At 34.3% G+C, this 23,370-nt stretch overlaps 1 protein-coding gene across 1 annotated transcript; it reads left to right on the top strand.

Moving 5' to 3' along the window:
* The first annotated feature begins 1,413 nt into the window (after positions 1-1,413).
* Positions 1,414-2,033, top strand: LOC100378004 (BMP-binding endothelial regulator protein-like). The gene is made up of 2 exons (XM_002731384.2): positions 1,414-1,646; positions 1,743-2,033. The coding sequence occupies exons 1-2, from the start codon at positions 1,474-1,476 to the stop codon at positions 1,780-1,782; spliced, it is 213 nt and encodes a 70-aa protein (XP_002731430.2). The 5' UTR covers positions 1,414-1,473; the 3' UTR covers positions 1,783-2,033.
* The last annotated feature ends 21,337 nt before the right edge of the window (positions 2,034-23,370 follow it).

Below are 23,370 nucleotides of genomic sequence, written 5' to 3'. Positions count from 1 at the left end.
AAACAGTTTATTTAACGGCCATCACCGAAATGCGAGATGTGGATACTGAAAGCATTGCATATACGCGTATACTGGCATTGTACATTGAATCTTGCAAGTAAAAATACTAGCAGATGACCGCGTGGTTGCGTCCAGATCTCCAGAGGGCGCAATTTATTGAAAACCAGTTTTCTCAAGCAAACCTGAGGGATTACGATAAAGAAGACAACTTACTGAGGGCACTGGGCGAAATGTAAAATGTGTCGGCATCTTGAGAGGCCTTTCTCTGACGGCATCGCATTGATGATTTTATATGTCATTACACTTTTATGGTCCTAATCACATGACTGATTTCAAAGAAATAGCACAAATAGCGATTATTAGTGAAATTGGTTTTCAAATCGCATTACATGTAACTTTACCCTTGTGTATGGCCACTTTGACCATGTAATTGTGTCTAAAACAATATTTCGGTAAGATTTGGTCATCTTTATGTGGCTATATTTCACTTTAATTTTACTTTTTTGATGTTTTGAGTATTTTCAATAGGTTTTTACTTCACGAACTTGGTAGAAAAAACAATGATTCAAGTGGATTTAATGTAGCGAAAACTAATTTATCTTGAGCGAATTTAATTCATATTTAAAAACGCCACGCAACACCAAATGTAAATGCGCCCATGGAAACAGAGCAATACAAGACAAACTGTAACTTGTGTAATCCATGTAACCTTTATCTAAATCAAAACATTGCGACTTCCATGATACATGGGATAAATGTAACTACATAATCAAATATGTGTATCTGTAGTCGGTATATTGTGGGTAAACACAACTTAGGGTTTTGTTGATATGTACATTTATGGGACTTAGACTAACTTTCTGATGATTTCTGGTGATTTGTTATTACAGGTCATCAATGTGGTGAATGCAAAATTCACGGAGATCCTCATGTTAGTACTTTTGATCAGGTTAAATTCAAATTCATTGGAGAGCCAGAGAGATACCTAGCAACCCGTGTTTATGGGTTTGATACTCCATGCGACCAGATTAAAATTGAATTTGAGCTCGTACAGCACCATAATAAGAGAAGGCATATATTCCATAAAATCTTCCTCATAGACGGAACTGAGACTATCACGCTTACTAGACGAAATGACGGGACAATAGATACCACCAATGTTGTGAGTACTAGTAATCCTTAAAGGGGAACCGATACTATAAATAAGGGGCAAGATATAGCCAGAATCGGTAATGCTGTGGTTTAATACGAGTTTTTGAGTGGACTGTGACACGTGAGAAAAAAAGTTATTGAAACCGGATAACTCTCTTCGTGACGTCATCATGTATTCAATTCTTACAACATCATCTGTAGCTGACGTCACATAACAGCGTTATATCGAATAATAATCTTCACTTTTGTTTACAGCCTGGTGGTGACCAAAGTGGATTAGATGAGTTTAGCTACATCTTTCCAAATTGTCAGAAAATCCAAATGAAATTCTGGGACAGAGCTTTAAGGCTGCATATAGCAGGGCACAGTGTCCTAAGAGGTCACATGGAAGGAATATGTGGTATTTATAATGGTGAACAAGACGATGACATGTATGGTTCAGACGATATTAAGTATGAAAATCAACCAGACGATTTTGCAGCGACATGGAAAACGTGAGAAGTGTTTATATTATTATTATTATTATTATTATTATTATTATTATTATTATTATTATTATTATTATTATTATTATTATTTTGTTTTTCTAGCGACGGCTTACCAGGTCATACGACCCATCCAGATAAGTAAGCGACGGTGACTATCAACAAATTATCAATTTATCTTGGGTGTTATAAGTTTCCTTCTCTTTACTGTTAATAATGCTCATTTAATACACATATCACGTTCAGAAGAATTGTTTTGGACATACCCTGGATAAACTATAGTAATATCCTGCAAACTAATGTACATTAGAATTCACTGTGAATTTAAGATCAAAGCTCCTCAATCTGTAATATTCTAAATGCATAGAAATAAAATAATAATGTTATAATGGTAAAGTTTTGTTTGTGTATGGTTATGTTTGAAATCTATACAGTTACAATATCATCGAAATTACATGTTAGTTATTATATTATATGTACAACAGCTATTCCCAGTATGTTGATATACGACATATACGTCAACTCTATAAAATAATCATACAGCCAATATGTGGACTACCAACACAATTATGACCATTACATCCATACAATAATCATATAGACAATATATGGGCTACCAACACAATTATGACCATTACATGCATACAATAATCATATAGCCAATGTATGGACTACCAACACAATTATGACCATTACATCCATACAATAATCATATAGCCAATATATGGACTACCAACACAATTATGACCATTACATCCATACAATAATCATATAGCCAATATATGGACTACCAACACAATTATGACCATTACATCCATACAATAATCATATAGCCAATGTATGGACCACCAACACAATTATGACCATTACATCCATACAATAATCATATAGCCAATGTATGGACCACCAACACAATTATGACCATTACATCCATACAATAATCATATAGCCAATGTATGGACCACCAACACAATTATGGCCATTACATCCATACAATAATCATATAGCCAATGTATGGACCGCCAACACAATTATGACCATTACATCCATACAATAATCATGTAGCCAATATATGGACTACCAACACAATTATGACCATTACATCCATACAATAATCATACAGCCAATATATGGACTATCAACATAATTATGACCATTACATCCATACAATAATCATATAGACAATAAATGGACGACCATCACAATTAAGACCACTGTATCCATACAATAATCATATAGCCAATATATGGACTACCAACACAATTATGACCATTACATCCATACAATAATCATATAGACAATAAATGGACTACCATCACAATTAAGACCACTGCATCCATACAATAATCATATAGCCAATGTATGGACTACCAACACAATTAAGACCACTGCATCCATACAATAATCATGTAGCCAATATATGGACTACCAGCACAATTAAGACCAATACATCCATACAATAATCATATAGCCAATGTATGGACTACCAAAACAATTATGACCATTACATCCATACAATAATCATATAGCCAATATATGGACTACCAGCACAATTAAGACCAATACATCCATACAATAATCATATAGCCAATATATGGACTACCAAAACAATTATGACCATTACATCCATACAATAATCATATAGCCAATATATGGACTACCAAAACAATTATGACCATTACATCCATACAATAATCATATAGCCAATGTATGGACCACCAACACAATTATGACCATTACATCCATACAATAATCATGTAGCCAATGTATGGACTACCAACACAATTATGACCATTACATGCATACAATAATCATATAGCCAATATATGGACTACCAACACAATTAAGACCATTATATCCATACAATAATCATATAGCCAATGTATGGACTACCAACACAATTAAGACCATTACATCCATACAATAATCATATAGCCAATGTATGGACCACCAACACAATTATGACCACTGCATCCATACAATAATCATGTAGCCAATATATGGACTACCAACACAATTATGACCATTGCATCCATGCAATAATCATATAGCCAATATATGGACTACCAATACAATTAAGACCTATACATCCATACAATAATCATATAGCCAATATATGGACTACCATCACAATTATGACCATTACATCCATACAATAATCATATAGCCAATGTATGGACTACCAACACAATTAAGACCATTACATCCATACAATAATCATATAGACAATGTATGGACCACCAACACAATTATGACCATTACATCCATACAATAATCATATAGCCAATGTATGGACTACCAATACAATTAAGACCTATACATCCATACAATAATCATATAGCCAATGTATGGACTACCAACACAATTAAGACCATTACATCCATACAATAATCATATAGCCAATGTATGGACCACCAACACAATTATGACCATTACATCCATACAATAATCATATAGCCAATGTATGGACCACCAACACAATTATGACCACTGCATCCATACAATAATCATGTAGCCAATATATGGACTACCAACACAATTATGACCATTACATCCATGCAATAATCATATAGCCAATATATGGACTACCAACACAATTAAGACCATTATATCCATACAATAATCATATAGCCAATATATGGACTACCAACACAATTATGACCATTACATCTATGCAATAATCATATAGCCAATATGTGGACTACCAACACAATTATGACCAATACATCCATACAATAATCATATAACCAATATATGGACTACCGACACAATTATGACCATTACATCCATACAATAATCATATAGCCAATGTATGGACCACCAACACAATTAAGATCATTACATCCATACAATAATCATATAGCCAATGTATGGACCACAAACACAATTAAGATCATTACATCCATACAATAATCATATAGACAATGTATGGACTACCAACACAATTAAGACCATTACATCCATACAATAATCATATAGCCAATGTATGGACCACCGACACAATTATGACCATTACATCCATACAATAATCATATAGCCAATGTATGGACCACCAACACAATTATGACCACTGCATCCATACAATAATCATGTAGCCAATATATGGACTACCAACACAATTATGACCATTACATTCATGCAATAATCATATAGCCAATATATGGACTACCAACACAATTAAGACCATTATATCCATACAATAATCATATAGCCAATATATGGACTACCAACACAATTATGACCATTACATCTATGCAATAATCATATAGCCAATATGTGGACTACCAACACAATTATGACCAATACATCCATACAATAATCATATAACCAATATATGGACTACCAACACAATTATGACCATTATATCCATACAATAATCATATAGCCAATGTATGGACCACCAACACAATTAAGATCATTACATCCATACAATAATCATATAGCCAATGTATGGACTACCAACACAATTATGACCATTACATCCTTACAATAATCATATAGCCAATGTATGGACCACCAACACAATTAAGATCATTACATCCATACAATAATCATATAGCCAATATATGGACTACCAACACAATTATGGTCATTACATCCATACAACAATCATATAGCCAATACATGGACTACCAACACAATTATGACCATTACATCCATACAATAATCATATAGCCAATGTATGGACTACCAACACAATTAAGACCATTACATCCATACAATAATCATATAGCCAATGTATGGACCACCAACACAATTATGACCACTGCATCCATACAATAATCATGTAGCCAATATATGGACTACCAACACAATTATGACCATTACATCCTTACAATAATCATATAGCCAATGTATGGACCACCAACACAATTAAGATCATTACATACATACCTCTGTGACGTGTTCAGTAAAGCCACTGAAGAAAATGTGTTTCCACTTTCTTGCTCTAGAGCAGTTGTTACCCTACTCCCAAAGAAAGGTGATATTACACAACTAAAACACTGGCGACCTGTGAGTCTTCTTTGCAGTGATTATAAGATCTTCACTAAAACACTAGCAATACGTCTGCGCGGGATCATTGGTTCCATAATTCACCCAGATCAAACTTGTAGTATTCCAAACAGGCATATCCATGACAACATCAGTCTATTACGTGACAGCATTGACTGTGCTAATATGACTAACTCTCCCCTCGGCATCGTGGCTCTAGATCAAGAAAAAGCATTTGACAGAGTAAATCACGCTTATCTATTCAACACACTTCATGCTTTTGGGTTTGGTGACAAGTTTATTTCTTACATTCATCTTATATATTCAAATGCTCAGTCCCTTATCCGTATAAATAGTGCTCTCACCCCTCCCGTCATGCTGTCACGTGGTATTAGGCAAGGTTGCTCATTGTCCACAGCCCTTTATGTTATTGCCATTGAGCCACTGCTCCATAAAATCAGAAATGATGGAAATATTAAAGGTTTAACAATACCGCATCTCAATAATGAACACTGTAAACTTACAGCTTATGCTGATGATATAGAATTTTTTATCACACATAAACAAGAATTCGCATCACTTGCTGCATGGTTGCGTATTTATGAACGCGCGTCAAATGCGAAAATCAACCTCGAAAAGTCGGAAGGTTTATGGGTTGGTAGCTGGCGCAACAACACGTTTTCTCCTCTCAATATTAAGTGGAACAACACCGGGTTAAAATTGTTGGGCGTTTTTCTCGGGAATGATAAAATGTATACCAAACAGAACTGGACTGAGTTGGTTTCAAAGATAAATAGAAAAATTGAATTCTGGAACCACTTTGTTCACAGTATGTCCTATAGGGGGCGCTCTATGGTAATTAACAACATTATGTCATCCCAACTACTATACCGCTTTACTAGCCTAGTGCCACCCACTGATGTTGTTTTGAATATACAAAGGTCGTTACTTGACTTCTTTTGGCAAGGTCGCCATTGGGTTGCTGCTAAAACACTTTATCTTCCTCTGGAAAAGGGGGGACAAAATGTTACCCATCTCCCCACACGTATCAGCGCCACGCGACTTAATTATATTCAAAGATATCTTTATGGCAATACTGATCATTTTTGCTTTAAGTTCACTGACTACTTCTTCATCCAAGCAAGCAAAATGTCTTATACTAGGCAGCTGTTGTGCACCACGAATAGCCTTCCTTTAAAACTGAAGAGCATACCACCATTCTATCGTGAACTCCTTCAATGCTGGAAGTCTGTAGATAAGGTGCGTAAATTTAATGACAATAATCCGATTGATATTTTTAATGAACCACTTTTTCACAATGCATTTATTAATCATCCTATTAGAAAGGAACCTTTTGCACTCCGTCACTTTGTGGACGCTGGTATAACCAAAGTCTGTGATCTGGTCCATGAAACAAATCGAACGTGGCTGGAAGCTTCAAACATCTCAGATATAGTAAATATACATTCTGAACGCATTCTGCAGCTCAGTCTCAAGGTTATTCATGATTCCATGCCTACCAAATGGAAGGATACTGTGAACAATTATTTCAAACGAAAAAACAAGCGTGCTCATGCTCTCTCTCATCTCAGTTTTCAGCTACACTTTTCTGATGAGCTAAATCTAGCGCTTTATAAACTTGAAAAAGGCGCAATATATAAATATTTAATTGAAGTTCTCAGTACTAGTGGTCGTCAACAACAACCAAGAAACGTATGGTGTGACATACTTAGTCTGCCTGAAACAACTAAACCAAATTTTCAGGACTGTTATGCAGCACCAATTACGACGTATGACGGAGATATGCAGTGGCGCATATCCCATGGTGCCTTTGCAACTTGTAGTTTCCTTTTCAAAGCTCGGTTATCAAGCTCGGGTAAGTGTATTTTTTGTGGCGAGGTGGATACACTTGAACACATCTTTATAGAATGCCCATCTAATAACGAGCTATTACATACTTTCAAAATAATCACATCTGGTCTGCTTCAAACAGGCTTTCGTATGCCAATCTGGTGGTTTTTAATTCTGCCACCGCGTCGTTCTAAGGGTTTTCTTTCCCGACAGGCACAACAAATGTTTTGCCTATTAACGAGCATGGTGAAAGCTGCAATTCACACCAGTCGTCGAAACAAGAGGCAACAAAAAGGTGTCAGTGATTCTCTAGAAATTTTCAAAACGAGACTTATTTTGAGGATCAAAACGGAATATGAATACCACCGTTTTAAAAATCAGCTACCTAAATTCGAAACATTTTGGGCAGTGGACGGTGTGTTATGTGATATTCAGAATGATGCACTTCAAATTCATCTATAAACCTAGGTTTTACTTGTCCACTTCGCTGTTTAGGGCTTTTGCCCTATTGAGTCATATCTAGTCTTCTTTTATCCGCTTTGGTAATTGTTGTGGTACTCCCTGGTTTCGTGACATTAGTCGTGTCAGAGGATTTTGTTCTCATGGTGGATATCAGTCTACACACACAAACACTGATTTGCCACCCTCTTGGCTTGTCATTTTCCTCAACACACTGATCGCGCGGGTGAACGCGGTGCTTTTCAGCGCTCCCGGTTTGTTACAGGTTTGGCCTCATGGCTTAGTAGTGTCGGTTTTCAGCTTTAAAACATATTTTTTATGTCCTGGGTACGACGTTAAAATTGCATCCGGTTGCGGAGTTTTTGTACTCGGGAGAATGAGGTTACCCTTTGCCGCAACTACCTCCAGGTCACCCTAGGGCAAGGTGTAGCACCTGTGAGCCTTGGGTGCCAACTTCCCACATAACAAGTTCGGTTGACGTCAGTAAGGGCATACGGTCGTAAAACCCCTGCACAAATAGATCCGCACAGGTGGACAATTTTTCATGTAAATATGTAGATATTAGTTTCAGTTGTACTTAGCATTTGGCAGGGGGGATCGTAACCTCTTGTGGTGAGAACCAGTGTGACTGGCCTGCCAACGGGGTGCTAAGGATTTCATTGGAAAAGTTATCAGTTACATCCGTTAATGTAATTTCGTTTTACATACCCGTAAATCAAAAATCACAATTATGACCATTACATCCATACAATAATCATATAGCCAATATATGGACTACCAACACAATTATGACCATTACATCCATACAACAATCATAAAGACAATAAATGGACTACCATCACAATTAAGACCACTGCATCCATACAATAATCATATAGCCAATATATGGACTACCAACACAATTATGACCATTACATCCATACAATAATCATACAGCCAATATATGGACTACCAACATAATTATGACCATTACATCCATACAATAATCATAAAGACAATATATGGACTACCAACACAATTATGACCATTACATCCCTACAATAATCATATAGACAATATATGGACTACCAACACAATTATGACCATTACATCCCTACAATAATCATCTAGCCAATATATGGACTACCAACACAATTATGACCATTACATCCATACAATAATCATATAGACAATAAATGGACTACCATCACAATTAAGACCACTGCATCCATACAATAATCATATAGCCAATATATGGACTACCAACACAATTATGACCATTACATCCATACAATAATCATATAGACAATAAATGGACTACCATCACAATTAAGACCACTGCATCCATACAATAATCATATAGCCAATGTATGGACTACCAACACAATTAAGACCACTGCATCCATACAATAATCATATAGCCAATATATGGACTACCAACACAATTAAGACCACTGCATCCATACAATAATCATGTAGCCAATATATGGACTACCAGCACAATTAAGACCAATACATCCATACAATAATCATATAGCCAATATATGGACTACCAACACAATTATGACCATTACATCCATACAATAATCATATAGCCAATATATGGACTACCAACACAATTAAGACCATTACATCCATACAATAATTATGTAGCCAATATATGGACTCCCAACACAATTATGACCAATACATCCATACAATGATCATATAGCCAGTATATGGACTACCAACACAATTAAGACCATTACATCCAAACAATAATCATATAGCCAATGTATGGACCACCAACACAATTATGACAATTACATCCATACAATAATCATATAGCCAATGTATGGACCACCAACACAATTATGACCACTGCATCCATACAATAATCATGCAGCCAATATATGGACTACCAACACAATTTTGACCATTACATCCATGCAATAATCATATAGCCAATATATGGACCACCAATACAATTAAGACCTATACATCCATACAATAATCATATAGCCAATATATGGACTACCATCACAATTATGACCATTACATCCATACAATAATCATATAGCCAATGTATGGACTACCAACACAATTAAGACCATTACATCCATACAATAATCATATAGCCAATGTATGGACCACCAACACAATTATGACCATTACATCCATACAATAATCATATAGCCAATGTATGGACCACCAACACAATTATGACCATTACATCCATACAATAATCATATAGCCAATGTATGGACTACCAACACAATTATGACCATTACATCCATACAATAATCATATAGCCAATGTATGGACCACCAACACAATTATGACCATTACACGCATACAATAATCATATAGCCAATATATGGACTACCAACACAATTATGACCATTACATCCATGCAATAATCATATAGCCAATATATGAACTACCAACACAATTATGACCAATACATCCATACAATAATCATATAGCCAAAATATGGACTACCAACACAATTATGACCACTGCATCCATACAATAATCATATAGCCAGTATATTGACTACCAACACAATTAAGACCATTACATCCATACAATAATCATATAGCCAATGTATGGACTACCAACACACTTATGACCATTACATGCATACAATAATCATATAGCCAATATATGGACTACCAACACAATTATGACCATTACATCCATACAATAATCATATAGCCAATGTATGGACTACCAACACAATTATGACCATTACACGCATACAATAATCATATAGCCAATATATGGACTACCAACACAATTAAGACCATTACATCCATACAATAATCATATAGCCAATGTATGGACCACCAACACAATTATGACCATTACATGCATACAATAATCATATAGCCAATATATGGACTACCAACACAATTAAGACCATTATATCCATACAATAATCATATAGCCAATGTATGGACCACCAACACAATTATGACCATTACATCCATACAATAATCATATAGCCAATATATGGACTACCAACACATTTATGACCATTACATCCATACAATAATCATATAGCCAATGTATGGACCACCAACACAATTATGACCATTACATGCATACAATAATCATATAGCCAATATATGGACTACCAACACAATTAAGACCATTATATCCATACAATAATCATATAGCCAATGTATGGACCACCAACACAATTATGACCATTACATCCATACAATAATCATATAGCCAATGTATGGACCACCAACACAATTATGACCATTACATCCATACAATAATCATATAGCCAATGTATGGACCACCAACACAATTATGACCATTACATCCATACAATAATCATATAGCCAATGTATGGACTACCAACACAATTATGACCATTACATCCATACAATAATCATATAGCCAATGTATGGACTACCAACACAATTAAGACCATTACATCCATACAATAATCATATAGCCAATGTATGGACCACCAACACAATTATGACCATTACATCCATACAATAATCATATAGCCAATGTATGGACCACCAACTCAATTATGACCACTGCATCCATAAAATAATCATGTAGCCAATATATGGACTACCAACACAATTATGACCAATACATCCATACAATAATCATATAGCCAATGTATGGACCACCAACACAATTATGACCATTACATGCATACAATAATCATATAGCCAATATATGGACTACCAACACAATTAAGACCACTGCATCCATACAATAATCATGTAGCCAATATATGGACTACCAACACAATTATGACCAATACATCCATACAATAATCATATAGCCAATGTATGGACCACCAACACAATTATGACCATTACATCCATACAATAATCATATAGCCAATGTATGGACCACCAACACAATTATGACCATTACATCCATACAATAATCATATAGCCAATGTATGGACCACCAACACAATTATGACCATTACATCCATACAATAATCATATAGCCAATGTATGGACTACCAACACAATTATGACCATTACATCCATACAATAATCATATAGCCAATGTATGGACTACCAACACAATTAAGACCATTACATCCATACAATAATCATATAGCCAATGTATGGACCACCAACACAATTATGACCAATACATCCATACAATAATCATATAGCCAAAATATGGACTACCAACACAATTATGACCACTGCATCCATGCAATAATCATATAGCCAGTATATTGACTACCAACACAATTAAGACCATTACATCCATACAATTATCATATAGCCAATATATGGACTACCAACACATTTATGACCATTACATCCATACAATAATCATATAGCCAATGTATGGACCACCAACACAATTATGACCATTACATCCATACAATAATCATATAGCCAATGTATGGACTACCAACACACTAATGACCATTACATGCATACAATAATCATATAGCCAATATATGGACTACCAACACAATTATGACCATTACATCCATACAATAATCATATAGCCAATGTATGGACTACCAACACAATTATGACCATTACACGCATACAATAATCATATGGCCAATATATGGACTACCAACACAATTAAGACCATTATATCCATACAATAATCATATAGCCAATATATGGACTACCAACACATTTATGACCATTACATCCATACAATAATCATATAGCCAATGTATGGACCACCAACACAATTATGACCATTACATGCATACAATAATCATATAGCCAATATATGGACTACCAACATAATTAAGACCATTATATCCATACAATAATCATATAGCCAATGTATGGACCACCAACACAATTATGACCATTACATCCATACAATAATCATATAGCCAATACATGGACTACCAACACAATTATGACCATTACATCCATACAATAATCATATAGCCAATGTATGGACTACCAACACAATTAAGACCATTACATCCATACAATAATCATATAGCCAATGTATGGACCACCAACACAATTATGACCACTGCATCCATACAATAATCATGTAGCCAATATATGGACTACCAACACAATTATGACCATTACATCCTTACAATAATCATATAGCCAATGTATGGACCACCAACACAATTAAGATCATTACATCCATACAATAATCATATAGCCAATATATGGACTACCAACACAATTATGGTCATTACATCCATACAATAATCATATAGCCAATACATGGACTACCAACACAATTATGACCATTACATCCATACAATAATCATATAGCCAATGTATGGACTACCAACACAATTAAGACCATTACATCCATACAATAATCATATAGCCAATGTATGGACCACCAACACAATTATGACCACTGCATCCATACAATAATCATGTAGCCAATATATGGACTACCAACACAATTATGACCATTGCATCCATGCAATAATCATATAGCCAATATATGGACTACCAATACAATTAAGACCTATACATCCATACAATAATCATATAGCCAATATATGGACTACCATCACAATTATGACCATTACATCCATACAATAATCATATAGCCAATGTATGGACTACCAACACAATTAAGACCATTACATCCATACAATAATCATATAGCCAATGTATGGACCACCAACACAATTATGACCATTACATCCATACAATAATCATATAGCCAATGTATGGACCACCAACACAATTATGACCATTACATCCATACAATAATCATATTGCCAATGTATGGACCACCAACACAATTATGACCATTACATCCATACAATAATCATATAGCCAATATATGGACTACCAACACAATTATGACCATTACATCCATACAATAATCATATAGCCAATGTATGGACCACCAACACAATTAAGATCATTACATCCATACAATAATCATATAGCCAATATATGGACTACCAACACAATTAAATCCATTACATCCATACAATAATCATATAGCCAATGTATGGACCACCAACACAATTATGACCATTACATCCATACAATAATCATATAGCCAATGTATGGACCACCAACACAATTATGACCATTACATCCATACAATAATCATATAGCCAATGTATGGACCACCAACACAATTATGACCATTACATCCATACAATAATCATATAGCCAATGTATGGACCACCAACACAATTATGACCATTACATGCATACAATAATCATATAGCCAATGTATGGACTACCAACACAATTAAGACCATTACATGCATACAATAATCATATAGCCAATATATGGACTACCAACACAATTATGACCATTACATCCATACAATAATCATATAGCCAATGTATGGACTACCAACACAATTAAGACCATTACATCCATACAATAATCATATAGCCAATGTATGGACCACCAACACAATTATGACCATTACATCCATACAATTATCATATAGCCAATATATGGACTACCAACACATTTATGACCATTACATCCATACAATAATCATATAGCCAATGTATGGACTACCAACACACTTATGACCATTACATGCATACAATAATCATATATCCAATATATGGACTACCAACACAATTATGACCATTACATCCATACAATAATCATATAGCCAATGTATGGACTACCAACACAATTATGACCATTACACGCATACAATAATCATATAGCCAATATATGGACTACCAACACAATTAAGACCATTATATCCATACAATAATCATATAGCCAATATATGGACTACCAACACATTTATGACCATTACATCCATACAATAATCATATAGCCAATGTATGGACCACCAACACAATTATGACCATTACATGCATACAATAATCATATAGCCAATGTATGGACCACCAACACAATTATGACCATTACATGCATACAATAATCATATAGCCAATATATGGACTACCAACACAATTAAGACCATTATATCCATACAATAATCATATAGCCAATGTATGGACCACCAACACAATTATGACCATTACATCCATACAATAATCATATAGCCAATGTATGGACCACCAACACAATTATGACCATTACATCCATACAATAATCATATAGCCAATGTATGGACCACCAACACAATTATGACCATTACATCCATACAATAATCATATAGCCAATGTATGGACTACCAACACAATTATGACCATTACATCCATACAATAATCATATAGCCAATGTATGGACTACCAACACAATTAAGACCATTACATCCATACAATAATCATATAGCCAATGTATGGACCACCAACACAATTATGACCATTACATCCATACAATAATCATATAGCCAATGTATGGACCACCAACTCAATTATGACCACTGCATCCATACAATAATCATGTAGCCAATATATGGACTACCAACACAATTATGACCAATACATCCATACAATAATCATATAGCCAATGTATGGACCACCAACACAATTATGACCATTACATGCATACAATAATCATATAGCCAATATATGGACTACCAACACAATTAAGACCACTGCATCCATACAATAATCATGTAGCCAATATATGGACTACCAACACAATTATGACCAATACATCCATACAATAATCATATAGCCAATGTATGGACCACCAACACAATTATGACCATTACATCCATACAATAATCATATAGCCAATGTATGGACCACCAACACAATTATGACCATTACATCCATACAATAATCATATATCCAATGTATGGACCACCAACACAATTATGACCATTACATCCATACAATAATCATATAGCCAATGTATGGACTACCAACACAATTATGACCATTACATCCATACAATAATCATATAGCCAATGTATGGACTACCAACACAATTAAGACCATTACATCCATACAATAATCATATAGCCATTGTATGGACCACCAACACAATTATGACCAATACATCCATACAATAATCATATAGCCAAAATATGGACAACCAACACAATTATGACCACTGCATCCATGCAATAATCATATAGCCAGTATATTGACTACCAACACAATTAAGACCATTACATCCATACAATAATCATATAGCCAATGTATGGACCACCAACACAATTATGACCATTACATCCATACAATAATCATATAGCCAATGTATGGACTACCAACACAATTATGACCATAACATCCATACAATAATCATATAGCCAATGTATGGACTACCATCACAATTAAGACCACTGCATCCATACAATAATCATATAGCCAATGTATGGACTACCAACACAATTAAGACCACTGCATCCATACAATAATCATATAGCCAATATATGGACTACCAACACAATTAAGACCACTGCATCCATACAATAATCATGTAGCCAATATATGGACTACCAGCACAATTAAGACCAATACATCCATACAATAATCATATAGCCAATATATGGACTACCAACACAATTATGACCATTACATCCATACAATAATCATATAGCCAATATATGGACTACCAACACAATTAAGACCATTACATCCATACAATAATTATGTAGCCAATATATGGACTCCCAACACAATTATGACCAATACATCCATACAATGATCATATAGCCAGTATATGGACTACCAACACAATTAAGACCATTACATCCATACAATAATCATATAGCCAATGTATGGACCACCAACACAATTATGACCATTACATCCATACAATAATCATGTAGCCAATACATGGACTACCAACACATTTATGACCATTACATCCATACAATAATCATATAGCCAATATATGGACTACCAACACAATTATGACCATTACATCCATACAATAATCATATAGCCAATGTATGGACTACCAACACAATTATGACCATTACACGCATACAATAATCATATAGCCAATATATGGACTACCAACACAATTAAGACCATTATATCCATACAATAATCATATAGCCAATGTATGGACTACCAACACAATTATGACCATTACACGCATACAATAATCATATAGCCAATATATGGACTACCAACACAATTAAGACCATTATATCCATACAATAATCATATAGCCAATATATGGACTACCAACACATTTATGACCATTACATGCATACAATAATCATATAGCCAATGTATGGACTACCAACACAATTATGACCATTACATCCATACAATAATCATATAGCCAATATATGGACTACCAACACAATTATGACCATTACATCCATACAATAATCATATAGCCAATGTATGGACCACCAACACAATTATGACCATTACATGCATACAATAATCATATAGCCAATATATGGACTACCAACACAATTAAGACCATTATATCCATACAATAATCATATAGCCAATGTATGGACCACCAACACAATTATGACCATTACATCCATACAATAATCATATAGCCAATGTATGGACCACCAACACAATTATGACCATTACATCCATACAATAATCATATAGCCAATGTATGGACCACCAACACAATTATGGCCATTACATCCATACAATAATCATATAGCCAATGTATGGACTACCAACACAATTATGACCATTACATCCATACAATAATCTTATAGCCAATGTATGGACTACCAACACAATTAAGACCATTACATCCATACAATAATCATATAGCCAATGTATGGACCACCAACACAATTATGACCATTACATCCATACAATAATCATATAGCCAATGTATGGACCACCAACTCAATTATGACCACTGCATCCATACAATAATCATGTAGCCAATATATGGACTACCAACACAATTATGACCAATACATCCATACAATAATCATATAGCCAATGTATGGACCACCAACACAATTATGACCATTACATGCATACAATAATCATATAGCCAATATATGGACTACCAACACAATTAAGACCACTGCATCCATACAATAATCATGTAGCCAATATATGGACTACCAACACAATTATGACCAATACATCCATGCAATAATCATATAGCCAATGTATGGACCACCAACACAATTATGACCATTACATCCATACAATAATCATATAGCCAATGTATGGACCACCAACACAATTATGACCATTACATCCATACAATAATCATATATCCAATGTATGGACCACCAACACAATTATGACCATTACATCCATACAATAATCATATAGCCAATGTATGGACTACCAACACAATTATGACCATTACATCCATACAATAATCATATAGCCAATGTATGGACTACCAACACAATTAAGACCATTACATCCATACAATAATCATATAGCCATTGTATGGACCACCAACACAATTATGACCAATACATCCATACAATAATCATATAGCCAAAATATGGACAACCAACACAATTATGACCACTGCATCCATGCAATAATCATATAGCCAGTATATTGACTACCAACACAATTAAGACCATTACATCCATACAATAATCATATAGCCAATGTATGGACCACCAACACAATTATGACCATTACATCCATACAATAATCATATAGCCAATGTATGGACTACCAACACAATTATGACTATTACATCCATACAATAATCATATAGCCAATGTATGGACTACCATCACAATTAAGACCACTGCATCCATACAATAATCATATAGCCAATGTATGGACTACCAACACAATTAAGACCACTGCATCCATACAATAATCATATAGCCAATATATGGACTACCAACACAATTAAGACCATTACATCCATACAATAATTATGTAGCCAATATATGGACTCCCAACACAATTATGACCAATACATCCATACAATGATCATATAGCCAGTATATGGACTACCAACACAATTAAGACCATTACATCCATACAATAATCATATAGCCAATATATGGACCACCAACTCAATTATGACAATTACATCCATACAATAATCATATAGCCAATGTATGGACCACCAACACAATTATGACCACTGCATCCATACAATAATCATGCAGCAAATATATGGACTACCAACACAATTTTGACCATTACATCCATGCAATAATCATATAGCCAATATATGGACTACCAATACAATTAAGACCTATACATCCATACAATAATCATATAGCCAATATATGGACTACCATCACAATTATGACCATTACATCCATACAATAATCATATAGCCAATGTATGGACTACCAACACAATTAAGACCATTACATCCATACAATAATCATATAGCCAATGTATGGACCACCAACACAATTATGACCATTACATCCATACAATAATCATATAGCCAATGTATGGACCACCAACACAATTATGACCATTACATCCATACAATAATCATATAGCCAATGTATGGACTACCAACACAATTATGACCATTACATCCATGCAATAATCATATAGCCAATATATGAACTACCAATACAATTATGACCAATACATCCATACAATAATCATATAGCCAAAATATGGACTACCAACACAATTATGACCACTGCATCCATACAATAATCATATAGCCAGTATATTGACTACCAACACAATTAAGACCATTACATCCATACAATAATCATATAGCCAATATATGGACTACCAACACAATTAAGACCATTATATCCATACAATAATCATATAGCCAATGTATGGACCACCAACACAATTATGACCATTACATCCATACAATAATCATATAGCCAATGTATGGACCACCAACACAATTATGACCATTACATCCATACAATAATCATATAGCCAATGTATGGACCACCAACACAATTATGACCATTACATCCATACAATAATCATATAGCCAATGTATGGACTACCAACACAATTATGACCATTACATCCATACAATAATCATATAGCCAATGTATGGACTACCAACACAATTAAGACCATTACATCCATACAATAATCATATAGCCAATGTATGGACCACCAACACAATTATGACCATTACATCCATACAATAATCATATAGCCAATGTATGGACCACCAACTCAATTATGACCACTGCATCCATAAAATAATCATGTAGCCAATATATGGACTACCAACACAATTATGACCAATACATCCATACAATAATCATATAGCCAATGTATGGACCACCAACACAATTATGACCATTACATGCATACAATAATCATATAGCCAATATATGGACTACCAACACAATTAAGACCACTGCATCCATACAATAATCATGTAGCCAATATATGGACTACCAACACAATTATGACCAATACATCCATACAATAATCATATAGCCAATGTATGGACCACCAACACAATTATGACCATTACATCCATACAATAATCATATAGCCAATGTATGGACCACCAACACAATTATGACCATTACATCCATACAATAATCATATAGCCAATGTATGGACCACCAACACAATTATGACCATTACATCCATACAATAATCATATAGCCAATGTATGGACTACCAACACAATTATGACCATTACATCCATACAATAATCATATAGCCAATGTATGGACTACCAACACAATTAAGACCATTACATCCATACAATAATCATATAGCCAATGTATGGACCACCAACACAATTATGACCAATACATCCATACAATAATCATATAGCCAAAATATGAACTACCAACACAATTATGACCACTGCATCCATGCAATAATCATATAGCCAGTATATTGACTACCAACACAATTAAGACCATTACATCCATACAATTATCATATAGCCAATATATGGACTACCAACACATTTATGACCATTACATCCATACAATAATCATATAGCCAATGTATGGACTACCAACACACTAATGACCATTACATGCATACAATAATCATATAGCCAATATATGGACTACCAACACAATTATGACCATTACATCCATACAATAATCATATAGCCAATGTATGGACTACCAACACAATTATGACCATTACACGCATACAATAATCATATGGCCAATATATGGACTACCAACACAATTAAGACCATTATATCCATACAATAATCATATAGCCAATATATGGACTACCAACACATTTATGACCATTTCATACATACAATAATCATATAGCCAATGTATGGACCACCAACACAATTATGACCATTACATGCATACAATAATCATATAGCCAATATATGGACTACCAACATAATTAAGACCATTATATCCATACAATAATCATATAGCCAATGTATGGACCACCAACACAATTATGACCATTACATCCATACAATAATCATATAGCCAATACATGGACTACCAACACAATTATGACCATTACATCCATACAATAATCATATAGCCAATGTATGGACTACCAACACAATTAAGACCATTACATCCATACAATAATCATATAGCCAATGTATGGACCACCAACACAATTATGACCACTGCATCCATACAATAATCATGTAGCCAATATATGGACTACCAACACAATTATGACCATTACATCCTTACAATAATCATATAGCCAATGTATGGACCACCAACACAATTAAGATCATTACATCCATACAATAATCATATAGCCAATATATGGACTACCAACACAATTATGGTCATTACATCCATACAATAATCATATAGCCAATACATGGACTACCAACACAATTATGACCATTACATCCATACAATAATCATATAGCCAATGTATGGACTACCAACACAATTAAGACCATTACATCCATACAATAATCATATAGCCAATGTACGGACTACCAACACAATTAAGACCATTACATCCATACAATAATCATATAGCCATTGTATGGACCACCAACACAATTATGACCAATACATCCATACAATAATCATATAGCCAAAATATGGACAACCAACACAATTATGACCACTGCATCCATGCAATAATCATATAGCCAGTATATTGACTACCAAAACAATTAAGACCATTACATCCATACAATAATCATATAGCCAATGTATGGACCACCAACACAATTATGACCATTACATCCATACAATAATCATATAGCCAATGTATGGACTACCAACACAATTATGACCATTACATCCATACAATAATCATATAGCCAATGTATGGACTACCAACACAATTAAGACCATTACATCCATACAATAATCATATAGCCATTGTATGGACCACCAACACAATTATGACCAATACATCCATACAATAATCATATAGCCAAAATATGGACAACCAACACAATTATGACCACTGCATCCATGCAATAATCATATAGCCAGTATATTGAATACCAACACAATTAAGACCATTACATCCATACAATTATCATATAGCCAATATATGGACTACCAACACATTTATGACCATTACATCCATACAATAATCATATAGCCAATGTATGGACTACCAACACACTAATGACCATTACATGCATACAATAATCATCTAGCCAATATATGGACTACCAACACAATTATGACCATTACATCCATACAATAATCATATAGCCAATGTATGGACTACCAACACAATTAAGACCATTACATCCATACAATAATCATATAGACAATGTCAGGACCACCAACACAATTATGACCATTACATCCATACAATAATCATATAGCCAATGTATGGACTACCAATACAATTATGACCATTACATCCATACAATAATCACATAGCCAATGTATGGACCACCAACTCAATTATGACCACTGCATCCATACAATAATCATGTAGCCAATATATGGACTACCAACACAATTATGACCATTACATCCATACAATAATCATATAGCCAATATATGGACTACCAACACAATTATGACCATTACATCCATACAATAATCATATAGCCAATGTATGGACCACCAACACAATTATGACCACTGCATCCATACAATAATCATGTAGCCAATATATGGACTACCAACACAATTATGACCATTACATCCTTACAATAATCATATAGCCAATGTATGGACCACCAACACAATTAAGATCATTACATTCATACAATAATCATATAGCCAATATATGGACTACCAACACAATTATGGTCATTACATCCATACAATAATCATATAGCCAATACATGGACTACCAACACAATTATGACCATTACATCCATACAATAATCATATAGCCAATGTATGGACTACCAACACAATTAAGACCATTACATCCATACAATAATCATATAGCCAATGTATGGACCACCAACACAATTATGACCACTGCATCCATACAATAATCATGTAGCCAATATCTGGACTACCAACACAATTATGACCATTGCATCCATGCAATAATCATATAGCCAATATATGGACTACCAATACAATTAAGACCTATACATCCATACAATAATCATATAGCCAATATATGGACTACCATCACAATTATGACCATTACATCCATACAATAATCATATAGCCAATGTATGGACTACCAACACAATTAAGACCATTACATCCATACAATAATCATATAGCCAATGTATGGACCACCAACACAATTATGACCATTACATCCATACAATAATC

The sequence above is a fragment of the Saccoglossus kowalevskii genome, chromosome 11 (assembly GCF_978046115.1).
Source record: "Saccoglossus kowalevskii chromosome 11, keSacKowa6.1, whole genome shotgun sequence".
Taxonomy (NCBI): Eukaryota; Metazoa; Hemichordata; class Enteropneusta; family Harrimaniidae; genus Saccoglossus; species Saccoglossus kowalevskii.
Note: the sequence above shows the minus strand (reverse complement) of the source record. Positions and strands in the feature narration are given on the sequence as shown.